General features: G+C 41.2%; 1 protein-coding gene across 5 annotated transcripts in view; it reads left to right on the top strand.

Annotated features, from left to right (window-relative positions):
* Window positions 1-17,499, top strand: part of sh3bp2 (SH3-domain binding protein 2) — a 48,466-nt gene that overhangs the window by 15,411 nt on the left and 15,556 nt on the right. For 2 of the 5 annotated variants that reach the window (XM_034896288.1, XM_034896287.1), the window contains exons 2-13: window positions 7,758-7,897; window positions 8,090-8,192; window positions 9,217-9,334; window positions 9,748-9,815; window positions 11,599-11,684; window positions 12,098-12,178; window positions 12,834-13,584; window positions 13,680-13,800; window positions 14,195-14,250; window positions 14,577-14,652; window positions 15,243-15,302; window positions 15,769-16,089. In XM_034896288.1, the coding sequence (XP_034752179.1) occupies window positions 7,762-7,897; window positions 8,090-8,192; window positions 9,217-9,334; window positions 9,748-9,815; window positions 11,599-11,684; window positions 12,098-12,178; window positions 12,834-13,584; window positions 13,680-13,800; window positions 14,195-14,250; window positions 14,577-14,652; window positions 15,243-15,302; window positions 15,769-15,906 (1,794 nt within the window). In that variant the 5' untranslated portion in view covers window positions 7,758-7,761 and the 3' untranslated portion in view covers window positions 15,907-16,089. Of the gene's footprint in view, window positions 1-3,945; window positions 4,285-7,757; window positions 7,898-8,089; window positions 8,193-9,216; window positions 9,335-9,747; window positions 9,816-11,598; window positions 11,685-12,097; window positions 12,179-12,833; window positions 13,585-13,679; window positions 13,801-14,194; window positions 14,251-14,576; window positions 14,653-15,242; window positions 15,303-15,768; window positions 16,091-17,499 lie in introns of those variants that run through there. The other 3 variants (XM_034896286.1, XR_004659906.1, XM_034896285.1) reach the window with 3 other exon arrangements.

Below are 17,499 nucleotides of genomic sequence, written 5' to 3' on the forward strand. Positions count from 1 at the left end.
ATCTGAGGACTATGGTTACCTGGTCCTCAGATCTCTGCAGGGTAAATCCAGACAGCTAGCTAGACTATCTGTCCAAACGAAGTTTTCCAAAATTACCAGAAAAAAGGATGGATTCCCTGCAACGCTCTTTGCAAATACAATTAATCACTTTCACTGGATTTCAGGTGTAATTTGAAATGGTTTCAAATCAGCATCTTGACAAAACTCATCCACGCAACATATGCTCCTCTGATCTTTAATCTTGAACTATTAGTCAAAATAATTGATAATTTCTGCTTTATTAGCTCAAATATTAAATATAATTCTATAAAAATGAGGGTTATTGACCATGGATTCCAAAAAGTAGAGTAAAACTAGTGGTGTTAAGGTGGTGTTAGTGAAATGAAAACAAAAAATAATGCGTTGAAAATTTCAAATGTCAAAAAAAGGGTAAAAAGTAATGAAAATGTTGACCTGGGAGGACAACGCAAGGGTTAAAAACCCAGAGGATTATGCCCTTGGTTGAATTCCCACCCCAACACCTGTCAGTCATCTACAATTTAAAACGTTTTTATCCTGATCCTGTTATATTTAGTTGTATCTGCTCCACAGCCACTAAACTAGCTTTTCCATAAAATGGACTCAACATCACATAATAGCTTGAAAACACAAATATGAAGGTGCATGTGTGTGTGTGTGTGTGTGTGTGAGTGTGTGTCCAGGAAGGAAACATGTTTGAATGAGCCTGGTATGTGTGCAGCTCCTGTGCTTCCGCTCCTGACCAACTCTGATTAGCATCCCTGGCTCATGAACCTCTGCAGAATAGAGGAAGTTCAGATAATCTACTGGGGTCGGAGGGTTCAAAGCATCAATGCCCTTTTAGGGCGGCTGTGGCTCAGTGGTAGAGCGGTTGCCTGCCAATTGGAGGGTTGGTGGTTCGATTCTTGGCCCTGCAGTCCCATGTTGAAGTGTCCTTGTGCAAGACACTGAACCCCGAGTTGCTGCGCATCGGAGTGTGAATGTGTGTGAGTGTGTATCTGATGAGCAGGTGGCACCTTGTACGGCAGCTTCACCCACAGTGTGTGAATGGTGAATGTTTCCTGTAAATTGTAAAAAGCGCTTTGAGTAGTCGTTAAGACTAGAAAACCTATAGAAGTACGACATCGACACACTGTGTTCTGTAACCTCACTGACATAGAAAGTTTGTATTTCACCATTTCATCGATTATTTCCTCTGAGTGGAGAAAGTCACTCATCTTCATTCATTCATTCATTTATCGATCACAGAATCCCCTTTTCTGTAGCCTCTATGCTGATTTTCTTTCATTTGCTACTTTTGCATTCTTATTTTGGGAAAAGAAGTGACAAAATCTTTCTTTTATTTCCCCAAAAGTTCAGTGTGAAACTTGAATAAAACTACAACAAAGCGCGGAGAACACTTTGGGTGTTAGAGTATCACATTGAATTCAACATTTTCTTTGGATAGTCACAACTTTACAACTATCAGAGTAACTTTTTCCTCTATCTGTGGAAAAAGGACTGATGCTTAAATGTATAGAGTTGCAGGCCACTTCCTCTACAAAAGAGGAAAATGCTGAGTGCACTCAGAGTGGATTCATGTAGCTTCAGTGTGTTCTGCTAGCTGTGTGTGTGTGCTCTGCTGGAGCTGAATGACGACTCCAGGAAATCCTTGCGTCGCTGATAAGCAGCTAGGGGAACTTTGTCCTCACTCAGACTGGGTGAGGTTTCCTTAACTGCAAAAAAGACACAGTCTATCTGTGTGTGTGTGTGTGTGTGTTTGTATGTGTGTGTTGTGGCCTGCGTTTGCTGGTTAGTCTGTGACTAAAACCTCAGTGATATCATGAGTTATTATGTGATTGTGTGTGTGTGTGTGTGTGTGTGTGTGTGTGCGTGTGCGTGCGTGTGCACTTGCTGGTTAGTCTGTGACTAAAAACTCAGTAATATCATGAGTTATTATGTGATTGTGTGTGTGTCTGTGTGTGTGTGTGTGTGTGTGTGTGTGTGTGTGTGTGTGTGTGTGTGTGTGTGTGTGTGTGTGTGTGTGTGTGTGTGTGTGTGTGTGTGTGTGTGTGTGTGTGTGTGTGTGTGCGTGCGTGTGCACTTGCTGGTTAGTCTGTGACTAAAAACTCAGTGACATTATGACAGATTGTCTATGACCGAAAATCCTATGAGAGGTCACTGAGTCTACCAGAGATATGGCTAAAATTCATACATGTAACTTAAGTGTGTGTGTGTGAGTGTGTGTGTTTTATCAGTAAACAAACCGCATGATAACCTTTGAGTCCTTACACACACACACACACACACACGAACCACAGGGCACCCACTGTTAGAAACTAGCAGCAGCTCCACCCTAGTTATTTATTGTGTCAGGATGTTTTTTTGCCTCAATTTTTTTTAAATCAGCTTTCCCTTCTCACTCCCTCCTTCTTTTTTTCTCTCTTTATGTTTCTTTTTTAATTCTTCAAGCCCGACTCAACATCGCTTTTTTTGCTAACAGGGTTACTAAAGGTAAAATTTAAAGCTATAGCGCGCAACTTTTTTATATTATTGAACGTTTATCACATTCAAGCCATTGCCAGATGAGTTGCTAATGCAACTAAATAAGACTAAAACAGACTAAATACGACTAAATACGACTAAATAAGACTAAATAAGACTAAATACGACTAAATAAGACTAATTAAGACTATCAGCTCCACACAACTCTCTCTGGATTTCTCAGTATGGCTCAGTGAAGATAAGGACCCCTTCTGAAGAGCTCATCATGTTTTTTTTATCCTCCGTGTCCTCCTTGGCTACTAGCAGCTGCTTGTGGCATGTGGACACACCGACAGTGTTGTTGTCATTACATGGAATTCCTCATGGGGGAGACAGAAACTACGCACTATAGCTTTAAAATGAAAGTGTATGATTGAATTGCGCGCTGAATTTCGCCGCTTTGGTTGTTTACAACTTATCGTGTGTAGCGGGCTTTCTGATGACTCCTGGTCCTTAATTGCTTCCATTTTTAAGTTTTTAGTCTCGATTACGACAGGATTTGACTTTGCTTTCTCCGAGTCCGTCACTGCCGTACATTTGTTCTGTACTGATGTCATAAATCAGCCCCTCGCCAACCTTGCCGTTTGCCAATTGTCCACTTTATATTCAAATGTCTCCTTATACATTTCTTTGACTCATGCTCATCTTTTTGTTAGTTATTTGTTTCAATCAGTCTCTTTACCAGTGTGGAAGCTAGATTAACAATGTACCTGCATATTTCTAAATTCACCTGCATTTGGCATGTGGTCGGGTGTTAATTTCAGGCTTCTTGATGTTCTTTTACATTTCAACAAAGTCCACCATTTCATTGGCTTTTAGCTAAAAATGTGGCGGCACATTATTGGGGTAAAGAGGCCGGCGGAAACGAACAACCAACAAAAAAAGGAGTCAAAGAAATGGCATCATCAATCATAGCAGCTCTTTAATTGTCAGATAGAAAGCTAACAAGCTGCCACTCACTGCATGTCAACGTCCCTTCACACACACAGCAGGTGGAGAGGCAGATTACTTCCAGTACACTGAGTAGTCAACCGCCTGCAGGGCTTTATCTCAGTGAAATTGAGTGGATTTTGGCAATATGTCCTGGTAAATATTGAGTTCATTATTTCTAAGCGCATGCACACACACACACACACACACACACACACAAACACACACACACACACACACAGACACACACACACACACATACACACCCTCCCTTCTCCTTCTGAGGTCAGCAGATGCTGTTGATAGACTGGAAGTTACACATAAACACATTAGAGGATGAAGAACTTCACTTGATGTTTATGTTGACTACTGCTATCTCCATCACACACTCTCTCACACACACACACACACACACACACACACAAAGCCTTGAAAGCCTAAGTAGGCTGCACACTCTCCATTTAAATGTGTGCTGTGTGCATGGAGGACAAGGGAGATAAACATCATCAAAGGCAGCCAGAGAGAGAGAGCGAGAGAGAGAAAGAGAGATCATCAGAGAGAGACATGAAAAGGGAGTGTGATCAGAGGAGGCAGAAAAGCAGCCAGACAAAACCCTCTCAGTTTGGATCTGATGAGACGCAACAGTGAACTCACAGAGGACAGAGAGAGGCGTTCGAGTCCAGCCGGCTGTCTGTCGGGCGTCTCTGTCTTGGACATGCTGCCGGAGTTAGGGTCCACCGTGTTGGCCTCCGCAGTCGGCCTGTTGAGGGACAGCGCGGCTGCTCAGAGCATCAACAGGAGGCTCAACAGGAGGTAGGCAACGCCTGAGCAGGTCAGGAGGACTGTTACTGGCCACAGCATCAGCCAATGAATCCTTTTGTGGTTCTGGTTGTCCATCCGTCTAATAACTGTATCCATTTCTGATGATGACAACTGGAATTTTGGAAACTCAACTGCATGCAACTTTGTGTTCATGATAAGCATGATGATGTGGAGTGAATACACACACCCAGTGGTGGAATGTAACTAAGTACATTTACTCAAGTACTGTACTTAAGTACAGTTTTGAGGTACCACTTTTTAATGCCATTTTCTGCTTTAATTCCATTACATTTCAGAGAGAAATATTGTACTTTTAACTCCACTACATTCATCTGATAGCTTTAGTTACTTTACATGTACACATGTAGTATACTAAATGTGATGTTTGGATTGTTTCCTGTTACAAAAATCCCCTGTTCTGTGATTTGGGGTGTTATTTTGTATTTCTGGTGCTTCCACACGCATCAAAACTTGGAAAACTATCCATGGTGTTTTGGGTGAGCTGTTCAACATCTGCACGGCTTTCTACATCACAAGCCGAGACGAGGTGGCTAACCGTAGCATGCTAGCTCATTCTCAAGGGCAAAACACTGCTACAACACACATTAGTCGACCATAATCTCCAAAAGAACTTCTTCCTGTCCCTGTTGTGCAGGTATTCCACAAGTGGCCCTGGTCTAGAAAAGTCTCCCAGCTAATCCTGCCTTGGACTGACCAAAGCTTCGAGAAAGAGTTATCTAGCTGATGGGATCTTACCGAGCTACTGACCTTGTGCAGCTACCATCAAAGATAGTATAGAAGTAGGATGTCTCACTCTGGAGCTAAAACGGAGACCCAAACACACAGGGTGAAAACAGGATCTGCAGCAATGTGCAATACAACACAAATATGGTGTTTTTTGGAAATGAAACCATGTAAACCTATTCTGGTACAACCTCAAAATACAATTATGGACCTGAAAATGAGCAGAATATGGGCACTTTAAGTAATATTTTCAATGCAGGACTTTTAACGGAGTATTTTGCAGTGTTGTACAGGATCTGAATACTTCTTACACTACTGCACACCCCATACAGTTCAAACCCCTGATGAGTGTATCATCCATGAACTGTATATCACGAGGATGGATGCCTGGACAGTGCAGGGTCATTCTGTGTGGAGTGTGCCTCTTTTCCCCGGGTTTCTGTGGGTTTCCTCCGGGTACTCTGGTTTCCTCTCATCATAAAGACATGCATAGAAACTCCTGCCATAACCCTTCCCTTAGTCTTGCTTTACTCCACTCACTGGGTAGCTACGGAGGAGGGTCTGGCTAGTCCACACAGCATTCCGGGATGGGAGAAAAACATGCTCTGGTTTATTGGCATTTCTTTAGACCAATCACAATTGTGTTGGGCGGGGTTAGGCACCAGATAGAGCAACAGTGCCTCTGCAAAACAGCCTCGTAAGGAACTAGTTTTGGTGGAACGTTCAAAAGTTGTTTTAGTTGTGCAAGAGAAAACTTAGATTGGACAGATAGTCTAGCTCAGTGTTTCTTAAATGTGGGTACGTGTACCTATCACTGCTGTCGCTGTATTTACCTCTCTACTGTATGTAGACTTTTTTCTACCAAAAATGTTTTGCGCTGGTCAGGGGCTAGTATTATATGTGTACATTTGGTGGTGTAGTGCAAGTGAATTGTCCTGTCAAGCTGGAGTTATTACATTCTCTGCTTTACTGAGGAATTTAATGTTTAAATGTATCGGTCGCTTAAATTCTTCTTGCAACTCTGTCGTTTCACATCTGATTGACCAGTGGTTCTGTGCTTTGCGATACCAGTCACCCTTATGGGATTACTGGTATAGCTGCCTAATTTAATTGGTGTCTATCTTGTGTATCGGTATCTTTTTTGTTGTTGTTGTTATTTTTTATGGACTGTGAGCCTAATAATTAAGGCTATCAATCTAATATTCTATCTATCTATATATCTATCTATCTATCTATCTATCTATCTATCTATCTATCTATCTATCTATCTATCTATCTATTTATATCTATAAAAAGGTTTGAGAAACTCTGGTCTAGCTAGCTGTCTGGATTTACCCTGCATTAATCTGAGGAGTAGTTAACCATAGTCCTCAGGAATCCACCAGAGGTTAGAACGCCAACACAAAAAAAGCCCAGGCAACAGATGCAAAAGAGTGAACGTCAAAGACACAGACTACCCTTCTCTTTACTTAGGTACTGGCATTACAACTGGAGAACCCCATGCACCGGACTATAGCAGCCATAGTCCCTGCTCCTCATTAGTTAGGAAGGGGTAGATGCAGAGACTGTGTTTTGCTTTGGAAAGGTACCGGGAGTTAGAAATGTCCTGGAGTGAGGGGCAAGGGCAGTGTTGATGAAACCCTGAAATGCTTTTTTGTGTGCTGCTGAGCAGCCAGCATACCACGCTGAGAGGCAGTATGTTGTGATGTTCTCTATTGCAGCGTGGCAGGAGGCTGCCAGCAGCTTTCCACATAACTGACAGACGCTGCTGTGCCTTTTTGACAGCAGCTGTGGTGTTGGGAGACCAGGAGAGATATCTCCTGATATCTCCTGTGGATTCCCAGGAATTTCAAAACTGTTAACTGTTTCCACACAGTCTCCATTTCTGGAGATGGGAGGGGGATCAGCTCTGCACTTCCTGAACTCTAGGATGAGTTATTGTGGGGGGGTTTTGTACTTGATTGTTCCAGTTTCTGAACCTTGTTTACCCACCAAATTTAATAACAGAGTTGGAGGTATGGCTTGCTGTACAGTCATCATGTGTATACATTGAGAACAGTACTGGGCTCAGCACGCAGCCTTGTGGGGTGCCAGAACTAAGTGTGAGGTTGAAGGCCAAGATATCACATAGGACTATGTATAAATGATATCAAAGTTGTATTGATACCAATGTACCAATGACACTAGTTGTCTAGTGAAGCATCTGTTTTTTGTAAATTAAAGGTAACAGTAGCACACAGGGATTACAAATGCCCCCCTATAAGGACACTAATACTGTGTTTTGAAGAGTTTTTTGTATTGAGTTTATACTTTTTATATTTAAATCTTACAGGAGACTGAGGAACACTACATTTTTTTACTGCTAACCCCAATCTAGGTTTAGATACATATTTTAAAACGCATTGTAAGATAGGGCTTATTAAGGTTTTGACTTCTTTTTTTAGGAACTACTCCACTTATTTAAATAAAATGTATCCCAGATACCTGAAAGCTTAGCTGGTTGGGAAGCAAATTTGGCAACACAGTGCTTGTGGGTTTAAATTCTTGGATTCTGGATTCTTTTATCCACAAAAACAAACTTAATCACAAGAAAAGAGTTTCTGTTGTTTCTGCCGGGATTCAAGCCTACATTTCCATGATCTTGTGCGACTCCTGAGATGATCTGTCACACAGTGATGCAATTATGATAACAATTTTGCCTCCGTCTTCCTCTCTCATAGAACCATGTCATCTCCAGAGATGTGCTGGCCGGTGCCGATGCGAGCCATCGGGGCTCAGAACCTCCTCACCATGCCGGGAGGAGTTTCCACTTCAGGATACCTCCACAAGAAGGGAGGCAGCCAGTTCAGCCTTATGAAATGTGAGTTTATGTTGAAAATATTAAGTGTGGGTGGACACAATAAGCAGAAGATTGGACAATGTATTGTACTCTACAGTTATCTTTTTTGCATACAGTTATTGAGCCAGCAACTTTTACACCTCAGTCAAACCATGTTCAATTCCATGACGCAGGTGGATGGATGGAAACTAATATCTGTTGTGTGTCTTACAGGGCCACTGAGGTACATCATCATCCATAAGTGCTGTGTTTACTACTTTAAGAGCAGCACCTCTCCCGCACCACAGGGGGCGTTCTCTCTCAACGGCTACAACAGGTCAGTGAAAAATCTTCAGCTGCTGACAGTCCTTAATCAGTACTGTTGTAGGAAAGTAATACATGATTGTGTACCCTGTCATAGCACAAAATTACTAATATAGCATAGGCGTATTGATAACAACCAGGGATTGGTGCATAGACTGTGGAAGTGAAGCCAAAACATCCTGATTGCCCCCTGCTGGCTAGCTGCAGTATAGGTCATAAATCCCTCCCCCTCTATGTTAGCGGATGGGACATAGGCCAAACTAAAAGTACACTTCAAATAGATTATTCACAAATATTGTATCTGTCATCTGTCTGACGCTTGTTAAAGTGCTAATTTTTGGGATAAGCTTGTTTTTAACTAGTTATTTAATGCTATAAAACTAGGGTGACACATCATGATTGTAAGATGTGATTGTCTTGCTATTGGCTCCACAGCCTGATCACTCCACTACCATGTGATGAGAACTCCTTCTCACTCCATAAATAGGCTACTCAAATTAGAAAACAAAAGTTCAGCAGCAGAACTTGCTGACACAGTGCTTTTATATTTGTCATAGTGATAAATTAACTATTCACTCTTTGTATCACCAGACTGGGTCATATATGTCCAACAGGGGATAGTAGCTGTACGGGTAGGGCTGAGTACCAAATTCTGAACGAATTGCCTTCATAGCATCGAGCATAGAAAAATGCCATGTCTTTCAGTAAGAAATTTCAATAACTAAGGAGTGAATTTCAAAAAGCAAAGACACTCGGGGCTTACGTGTGTTGTCGTACTTTGAGAGGCTTGCCTAAAGTGCATCACATAGATATAACGGAGCTGAAATCTTTTTTTATAGAAAAAGTATTGATTAGGAACCGGTGTAGAAGTTAATGTATCGGTATCACTACCGGTCTCTACGGGACAGACCAGCAGCTCATTAGGGTTCTTTTCTTACTAACACAAGGATGGCTTCAGGTTCATAAAGATAGTTGAAATTAGCACATTTCTCTTCATGGATAAAAATATTTCTTCCCACATATCTCGTCTTCCACAGAGTGATGAGAGCAGCAGAGGAGACAACGTCCAGTAATGTGTTTCCTTTTAAGATCGTCCACTTCAGTAAGAAACACAGGACGTGGTTTTTCTCTGCAGCCAGCGAGGACGAGAGGAGGGTGAGGACAACTACACGTATTACTCATATGTACTGTGTGTGTGTGTGTGTGTGTGTGTGTGTGTGTGTGTGTGTGCGTGCGTGCGTGCGTGCGTGCGTGCATGCATAGCTCACAATAATGCAGAATTTAAACACTTGCCAATTCAACATTTCCAGTTTCCAAATAACTTGTATGCCTTTTTAATGGTAAGATAATTATTAATAATAACTAATATTACTATTTTTAGTGCCATTTCACACATGGTATGGATCCCTCTTATAGAATGAATTTCAATTTTAATTCCAATGGTGTTTTTAGCCCGATATGAGCTATTATTGGCTCACAGGCTATAGGGGCTAAAGTCACACATTGTCCTCTCAAATGCCAAAATTCTTGATACTTGATATTATTGTTTTGTTATTTTGTTTTTGCAGAAATGGATGCGATACCTGCGAAGGGAGATAGATCACTATAACGACAGAAAAGAGTCCCAGATTTCAAGGTAATGACACACTGTGGACTTGTTACTGTCATACCCTGTGTGATGCGGAAAGTATTTAATATATGAAAAGTAGTTATGTTGATATTAAAAAACAATTAAAGCATAAATTATATACGATATAAGACCCAAAGCACAATTGAACTGAAAAGAAAAATGCAATGGAGGTGCAAAAGCTCAACTTTAACGACGACTGAGAACTTTGCAAACTCATCGATAGATTAGCCAACGCTACTTTTATCCAGCAGATGTGGGTCGCGCATGCTCAGATTTAAACAGTTTCACGGCATAATGTGTCATTCTGATACGTTTTAAAGCCATGAAATAATAAACCTTTCTCATTACAATCAATAACAGAAGATGGGAATCATTTCAGAAACTTTTAGCTATCTATTGTTGTTTGGTTGCTAGCTTTTAGCTAAGCTAGCAGTCATTTCAAAAAAACGTTTGAGCTATGTATGATCGCTAACGTTAGCTAGCTGAAAACGCCATTCAAGTGACAGCCTTTGTTGTGTTTGATTGCTAGCTTGTAGCTAAGCTAGCAGTCATTTCAGAAACATTTTAGCTATCTATTGTTGTTTGGTTGCTAACGTTAGCTCAAAACGCCATCCAACTGACAGTCTTTGTTGTGTGTGATGCTAACTTGTAACCGGCAGCGAACCAACTTTGTTAAGTAGGTCCTCTTTTACTGTATTGACATTACAAAAGTCTTTTGTTAACATCATGTAAGCTATCTTGTTGCAAAGTGACGCATGCGTGACTCAAATCTGCAGTGCCTCATACAATGACAAATGACAGACAATGACATTAAAAAAAATGCATTCTGCAAATAAAATGGCTGCTTGTTTTTGATTACAAAGCTAACGGAATGGAGATTTTTTGTTCAGAACATTAGCCGCTCATTCAATAGTTTTCATCATAGTGAGTGTCTGTGCCGATCTCGCAGGAAATAACAAAAAACTTTCCTACCCATAACTAAAATAATTTAATTTTAAGGTTTGTATTTGTTTTTGTGGTGTAAATTATGTTTTTTTTTGTAGGATAAAATGCCAACATCGGCCTTTAAATAGCTTAATAACCAGCGTTAATGGCATTGGTTGAGCTAAATAAAACCAAACAGATCAAACCAATAGAATTAATAAAAGCCAAATCTTTTTGTATTACATGTTAGCTTTTATTAAGCTGAATTGGAATAGTAAACAACATAATGAATAACAAAAGAAAAAATAAAAATTGCAGCTTGTCATCTTTTGTCAATTATAATGATGGATGCAAGGCTGAAACTAATGATTATTTTCATAGTCAATAAAAATTAATAGATCATAGTCGATCTGTCGATTGTTTTTTCGATTAATCAATTAGTTTTATGGTCTATAAATTGTCAGAAAATGATGAAAGAAAAAAGAAAATGGGGATTACTGCTTTCCAAAGCCCTAGATGACATCCCCAAATGTCTGGTTTTGTCCACAACTTAAAGATATTCAGTTTACTGACACAGAGAAGTGAAGAATCTACTAAATATTCACATGCAGGATGCTGGTATCAGAGAATTTTTGAAAAGTTACGCAAACCAATTAACTGATTATCAAAATAGTTGCCAATCACTTTAATAATTAACAATTAACCAATTAATCTTTGCAGCTCTAGAAGATAGTGGCTATTCATATACATCTGTACCTGCAAAAAATGGCATGATCCTATTCGGCCAATACAATCCAATTATACTTGATGTTGTTAACCATTTTTACTTTATGTATTCACGATAACATTTTCTTTGTTACCATAGTGACTTAGACACAGATGCCGACAGTTTCTACGGCACCATTGAGAAGCCCATGGATATTAAGCACCCCTTCAATAACGCAGAAGATGGTGAGTCCACCTTAATGAAGACATACCCTCAGGGTGCAATTGGTTGTTTTTTTTGATCATGCACAACAAAACAAAACATGCAAGAATGAAATCCTCCTTCCAACACCATGGAAATAGTGTCACCTGGCCAGCCATGCCAAAACACTTATGTACTTATGTACTACTGTAGTATTTAATGGTATATAATCTCAAAATGAAATGGCACAATGTGATGTCAACATAAACTACATTGCGTTCTAGCCAGAGAGTTCACAAATACATTTTTACCCACCTACAGTACATTTTTACCCACCAGGGATAAAATTAATCCGGCACAGGAAGGAATATATAGACCAGAAAGGCGTAAATCCCACACCTCCCCTGGTTCTACCAGTGTGTTCTTACCCTGTGGCATCTCTACTTTCTGTGTGTAGATTATGTGGATGATGATGATGATGATGACGATGAGGAAGACTATCTGAAGCCAGACGCTGACAATTCGCCGACATCGACAGGTAACGCAACCCACCACACATGCTGTACGCACACCATCTGACTCTCTGACATGAGAACTAATAGGGATGAGGTCAAAGGTCACAGTGTCTTCATCCCCCGCTACTTATCATTGTCATACAAACTAGGACTTCCTGTAAATGAACTACAAGCTGAAGTGAAAGAGAGGATGGTTATACTGGTAATGGATAATACAGCAACTGGAAGTGTACATATAAACACACCCTATACATCTTTTGGATATTTTAATTGTGGTAATTTTTGTATATTTTTAAACACATTTGATACTTTATGTGACTATTACAAATGTGTGGTGATTTGATTTTTGATATGCATTTTAAAATTGAAATGAAAGTCAATTAGCAAAAATGCTGTGTGACTGGAAAAAAAAACATTGATTTAACATGTATTAAAAGATTAATGCTAGTTGATATTAGTTGTTAAAGTGCATTCTGATCACCACCAGTGGACCTTGTTTATTTTAAAACAGGAAGGAAATCCACTTAAATTAACAATCTGCACATTTTTCAAGGAAAATCTATAAAAAATTGGAAATTTACAAGTTATCATTAGCTGTTGGACATATAAGGAAAATCAGAGTGCAATAGATTATCTTTATCCAAAATAAAGTCTGAGTCTTTTTTTTCACCTCTTCAGGTCGACCCTTGGTGCCGCCCCCCTCCTACCCCCCTCCCCCAGTGCCGGCAGCATCCCAGCTCCGTCAAGACTCCAATCCAGGTTTCCACAAAGGCACGCCTCCTGCCGTCCCGCCTCAAAACAAAATCCTGACCTGCCCACTCCCCAAAAAAACCCCGCCCTCTGTCCCCACTCCCTCCATACTGAAGGACCCCAACAAAGGCTCGGCCCCTCCGCTCCCCTTTGCCCCCCACCTGCACAGGTCCATTTCTCCCACCCCGCCGCCTCCTCCTCCCCCCAACGCAAAGAAAACTCTTCCGAGCAGGGTGACATCAGTGGGGGGGCCCGGGAACGATAAGAGAGACTGGAGGCCTCTGACGAGCTTATCGGTCCAAACCCCCGCCACTCTGCCCATCTGTGACCAATTAGAGAGCAGGTTGGTCCTCAATGGTCCCTCCCACCACTCCCTTAATGCTTTAGGGAGCCAATCAATGTGCAGCAACCACCACCGGGAGATGAGCAACCCCCGCGGCAAGCTGAGCCTACCTCCTCAGGTAAATATTGGAGGGGCTAACCTCAAACCTGTGAAGTCAGAAGCCCTGTCACTCAACAAGACGCCCCCCAGTCACCCCCCACTGCCTTGCCACCCTCCACTCCCTCCTCTACTTAAAGCTGGACTACTAAATAAGCCAGCGGCACCTAAACCTCCTCCGCCAACATTGAAACCCCAGCTGCCTGCAGCCAAGCCCAAGCAGCCAGGCACACCACTTCAGTAAGTTGAATTCAAAGAACACAAAATAACAGATGTATAACCCAAAAGGTGAATGTGGTTGAAGCAGCACCACTGAGACTTTGGTTTCTCCCCAGAAGAGCATCTCCAGACGGCCAGAGCTTCCGTTCGTCTGGAGACGAGACGCCCACGGAGTTCAGGATGAAACGAGACTCCAAAGACAGCGGGGGATACGAGTCCGATGATGACTACGAGAATGTAAGAGAGCCTTTCACTACGGGCCTCTCAAACACATCCTGTATAGATGCGTTATTCTGTGCGCAGACTACAAGACTTAAGTTAAATCTGGCTTATTTCACAAGATATTTTTGTATATTTTTGTATTTTGTTGAAATTTGTCCGCGACAGCGGAATTGCTTGAAAACTGTAGATGACTGGATTAAATTCTTGTGGCATTACAAGAAAATAATGTACAAGGTCACAAAGACTTATACCTGTAATTACATTTTCACAAATCTTTGAGAGAACCAATTACATTTCTCAAACTGCATCTTGTGCATTTCTAAATCTCAGTATCTTAATGACCTAAATTTGAGCCAATATCAGTGCTTCAGTAAACACATTGTGTTTAACCCGGTGTTTCTATCTGCAGATGCAGCTGCCAGACTCCGTGTTCATTGATACGACTGAATCCAGCTTCGTAGAAAAGTAAGATGGATACACTTTTTGTTTGTAATATCAGTTTAATAACTGAAATGTTCCTTCAGCAGGCCACAGCTCTACTACTTTGCAAAACATGCCTGCCCTCTAGTGCTGTATTGCATGCAATTAATTTTTCAACATTGTATTTATTTATTTTTTTTATTTGTAAAGTAGACATGTAGTATATGTATTCTGGTGCAGTCTTTCTTATTTGCAGCAGTACTAGCGATGAAGTAATCAGAAATAAGAGACATGATATTTAGCATGTGATGACGTTTTCACGGTATGTGTCTCTACTAATAACTTGTCACCTGTGATGGGTGTACCTGCAGGTTGTTCAAAGAGAGCCCCGTCCCCCCACAGGATGGACTGTACGGCATCAGGAACTCAGGAACCAAAACATCAAAGGTAAAAAGACAGTGTGCAAGCGTCATATTCTGAAAACTGCGCCATCGGGAGGGGAAAACAATCGGTGCCACAAAATGCAAGGGCTGAAACACGGGAAAAGTGCTTGCCTGTAGCTAGCTAAAAAAATCTGATTAAAGCATTTCAGGAGGATTTTAGCAACCTATGTCTAGCAAAGAGAGGACAACTTAGCTGCTAGTAAGCTAACATTAGCTATGTGAAGCTTAGCCACCTCCAGACATACCACTGCACAGCTTTCTGATTTATGCACACAAAGAACACAAGTTGCAGTCTGTGTACAAAATGTATTAACTTCACTTCCAGATATAACACATAGCTGGCTTAAAACTGTCATTTGAATATTTGACTTGGTAACAAAATGCTTGCTGCACACGTAGCATGGGCATGTTGTTATGTCATGGGGAGAATCCCAGTCTTTCCATTCACCTCACTGATGCCTTACACTTGTATCAACTTTTATCTTCATAAAAGCTCTGTTTCTTTCAGTGTTATGGGTGTTATGGGTTATTTACCATACTATACCAGACAGTCTATTGTTCTGATATTTAGCATATCATTTGGTGTGTTTTCAGGTGCTGGTGGTGTGGGATATCAGTATAGGCAAAGTCCGAAACTACCGACTCTTTGAAGAGGTAAGAGGCCCGCTGCTCTCTGACTTATTTATGTATAAAGTTCTAATTATTTATGTGCAGACATGACAACTTCACTAAGGCTGCACGATATGGGAAAAATATGCAATATCACAATAACCACATTACTTGCGATAAATGAACACATTAAAGTGTATTCAGTTCTGCTGCTTTAAGCATTCTGCTAAAATACAACAAATTGTTTGTTGAATTTAACACAAATAAAAGGAAATAATTTCCGACATTCTTTTTAATCTAACAAATTGAACAGTAAATTATATATAAAATGCCCCACAGTTACATTTTGAAGTCTATCGCCATACGCCGCAGCTTTTCGGAGTGTGTTTGTTGTGCCGGTTGATCGGGATGACAATGAAAAAAGAAGAAAAAAAGACACACTGTGCAGCCCTAAATGTAACATTATTATTAAAGTCTCCTTTTCACCTTGCGTGTTTCTTTTTGTTGCCAGGAGGACTGCGTGTATCTGGACAGTGAAGTCCTCTTCCCCACCCTGTCCGCTGTGATCGAACACTACCACAGCCATCCGCTCCCCCACCACGGCTCGCTCTGCCTGCAGAAGCCCTACACAAAGACCCTGGGCTTCTGATCAACGCATCCACCCCGTTAACGACTCATGGAGACAAAGTCGATGAAATAACAGATCACTCCTCTCTCTGTTCAGTGGGGAAAACCTGCCGTTGCACCAGAATGCACCGCAACGCTTCATGTTAAACAGCAAGGACAGTCCCATCCGGACTGCTTGGACACCACGGCTAAAAAACATTAGCAATCAACAGTTAATGAAACTTTATTTAACTCACACTAAGCCAAACTAGAATCCCATCTTCACACAGCTAGCCCTCATCATCTTTTATGCACTGAAAACATCAAGAAATGTGGAAAGTACAGGTCAATTATTGAGGGAATATTTTAGTTCTGACAGAGATAAACCCAAACTCTCTCTCTGACAATTTCCAAACTTCATACATGTTATTCCAATAGTCTAATATAGTCCAAAACTGTAAGAAACATAAAGAACTCTCTGAAATCCAAAAACGAGAATGCTGTCATCAACCGCTCCATGGACTAGACTTGAGACGGATGTAACAGACACTGAGAGCTCCCAGATGACTGTTTTGAGTATGTCTTAGATATTCTGTTTGGGAAATGGGAACACTACACAATGGATAATGTAGAGCGAGAGGGTAAAGGTTAACTATAGGCTGAATCAAGTCTTCCTCACCCTGTTGGTGGTCTGAAACAACGGAAGTACATTTCCAGGATAAAGCCAGACTTTAAGGATTGTGAATATTTTATGTGGCGTTCAAGATGATTGGGATTTTTTGGGAGCAATGTCAGATTGAGTGGGCTGCCAGCCGGACCAGCTTCCTGAGCGGTTGGGGGGGGTGCCTTGCTCAAATGCACCAGGCGGGAGGCAAAGTGGCATCTCTCCAGTTACCAATCCGACAGGCCTTGGTCCGTACGGGGACTTGAACCAGCAACCCTCCGGTTCTCACCCCCATTGCCTACAGTCTGAGCTACTGCCACCGTAATTGGTTTAAAAGAAATGCAAACAACCCATCAGCGTTTTTTCTCCTATCCCAGAATGCATCAGTAGTGTAGCCACAACCTTACTACACAGCGCTGTTGTGGTTCAATTTGCATTAACGACCCTCTCTCTCTACATTATCGCGCTTATTACACGGGTACATACTAAAGTATCAATAATTCAACCGAAAACATCGATGTACAAGTGATTTTATTGATTTTAAAATGGTCTTCCAGAGTGTCTGACCTGTGTGTGAACGGCGACCATAGCTGTCCATAGCTGTGTTTCACAGCAGTGATCTGCTATACAGAAACAACAGACTGTAGAATAACTGACCAATCAGAATCGAGGATCCAACGAAGCCGTGTCATAAAATAGAATCAGCTCATTTGGGTAAAAAAAACAACAGAGGACAACATCTAGGTCTCCTGTTTGCTGTCTATGGAGCAGTTCCAGCCTTACTTGATGACATCACAAAATGGACACTTCCTCTTGTGTCTGGCTTTAAGAGAGATGTTCCCACATATCGACAAACCTTCCCGAGTCCGTGGATATATATTGGAATTCTTAATTTAGGCAGTCTTTCCATTTAACTTGAAACTTTCCTGCTGCTTTGTGCCATCTGAAGACACAGTATTAACAGAAACGGGT

This window comes from Etheostoma cragini, chromosome 16 (assembly GCF_013103735.1).
Source record: "Etheostoma cragini isolate CJK2018 chromosome 16, CSU_Ecrag_1.0, whole genome shotgun sequence".
Lineage (NCBI taxonomy): Eukaryota > Metazoa > Chordata > Actinopteri > Perciformes > Percidae > Etheostoma > Etheostoma cragini.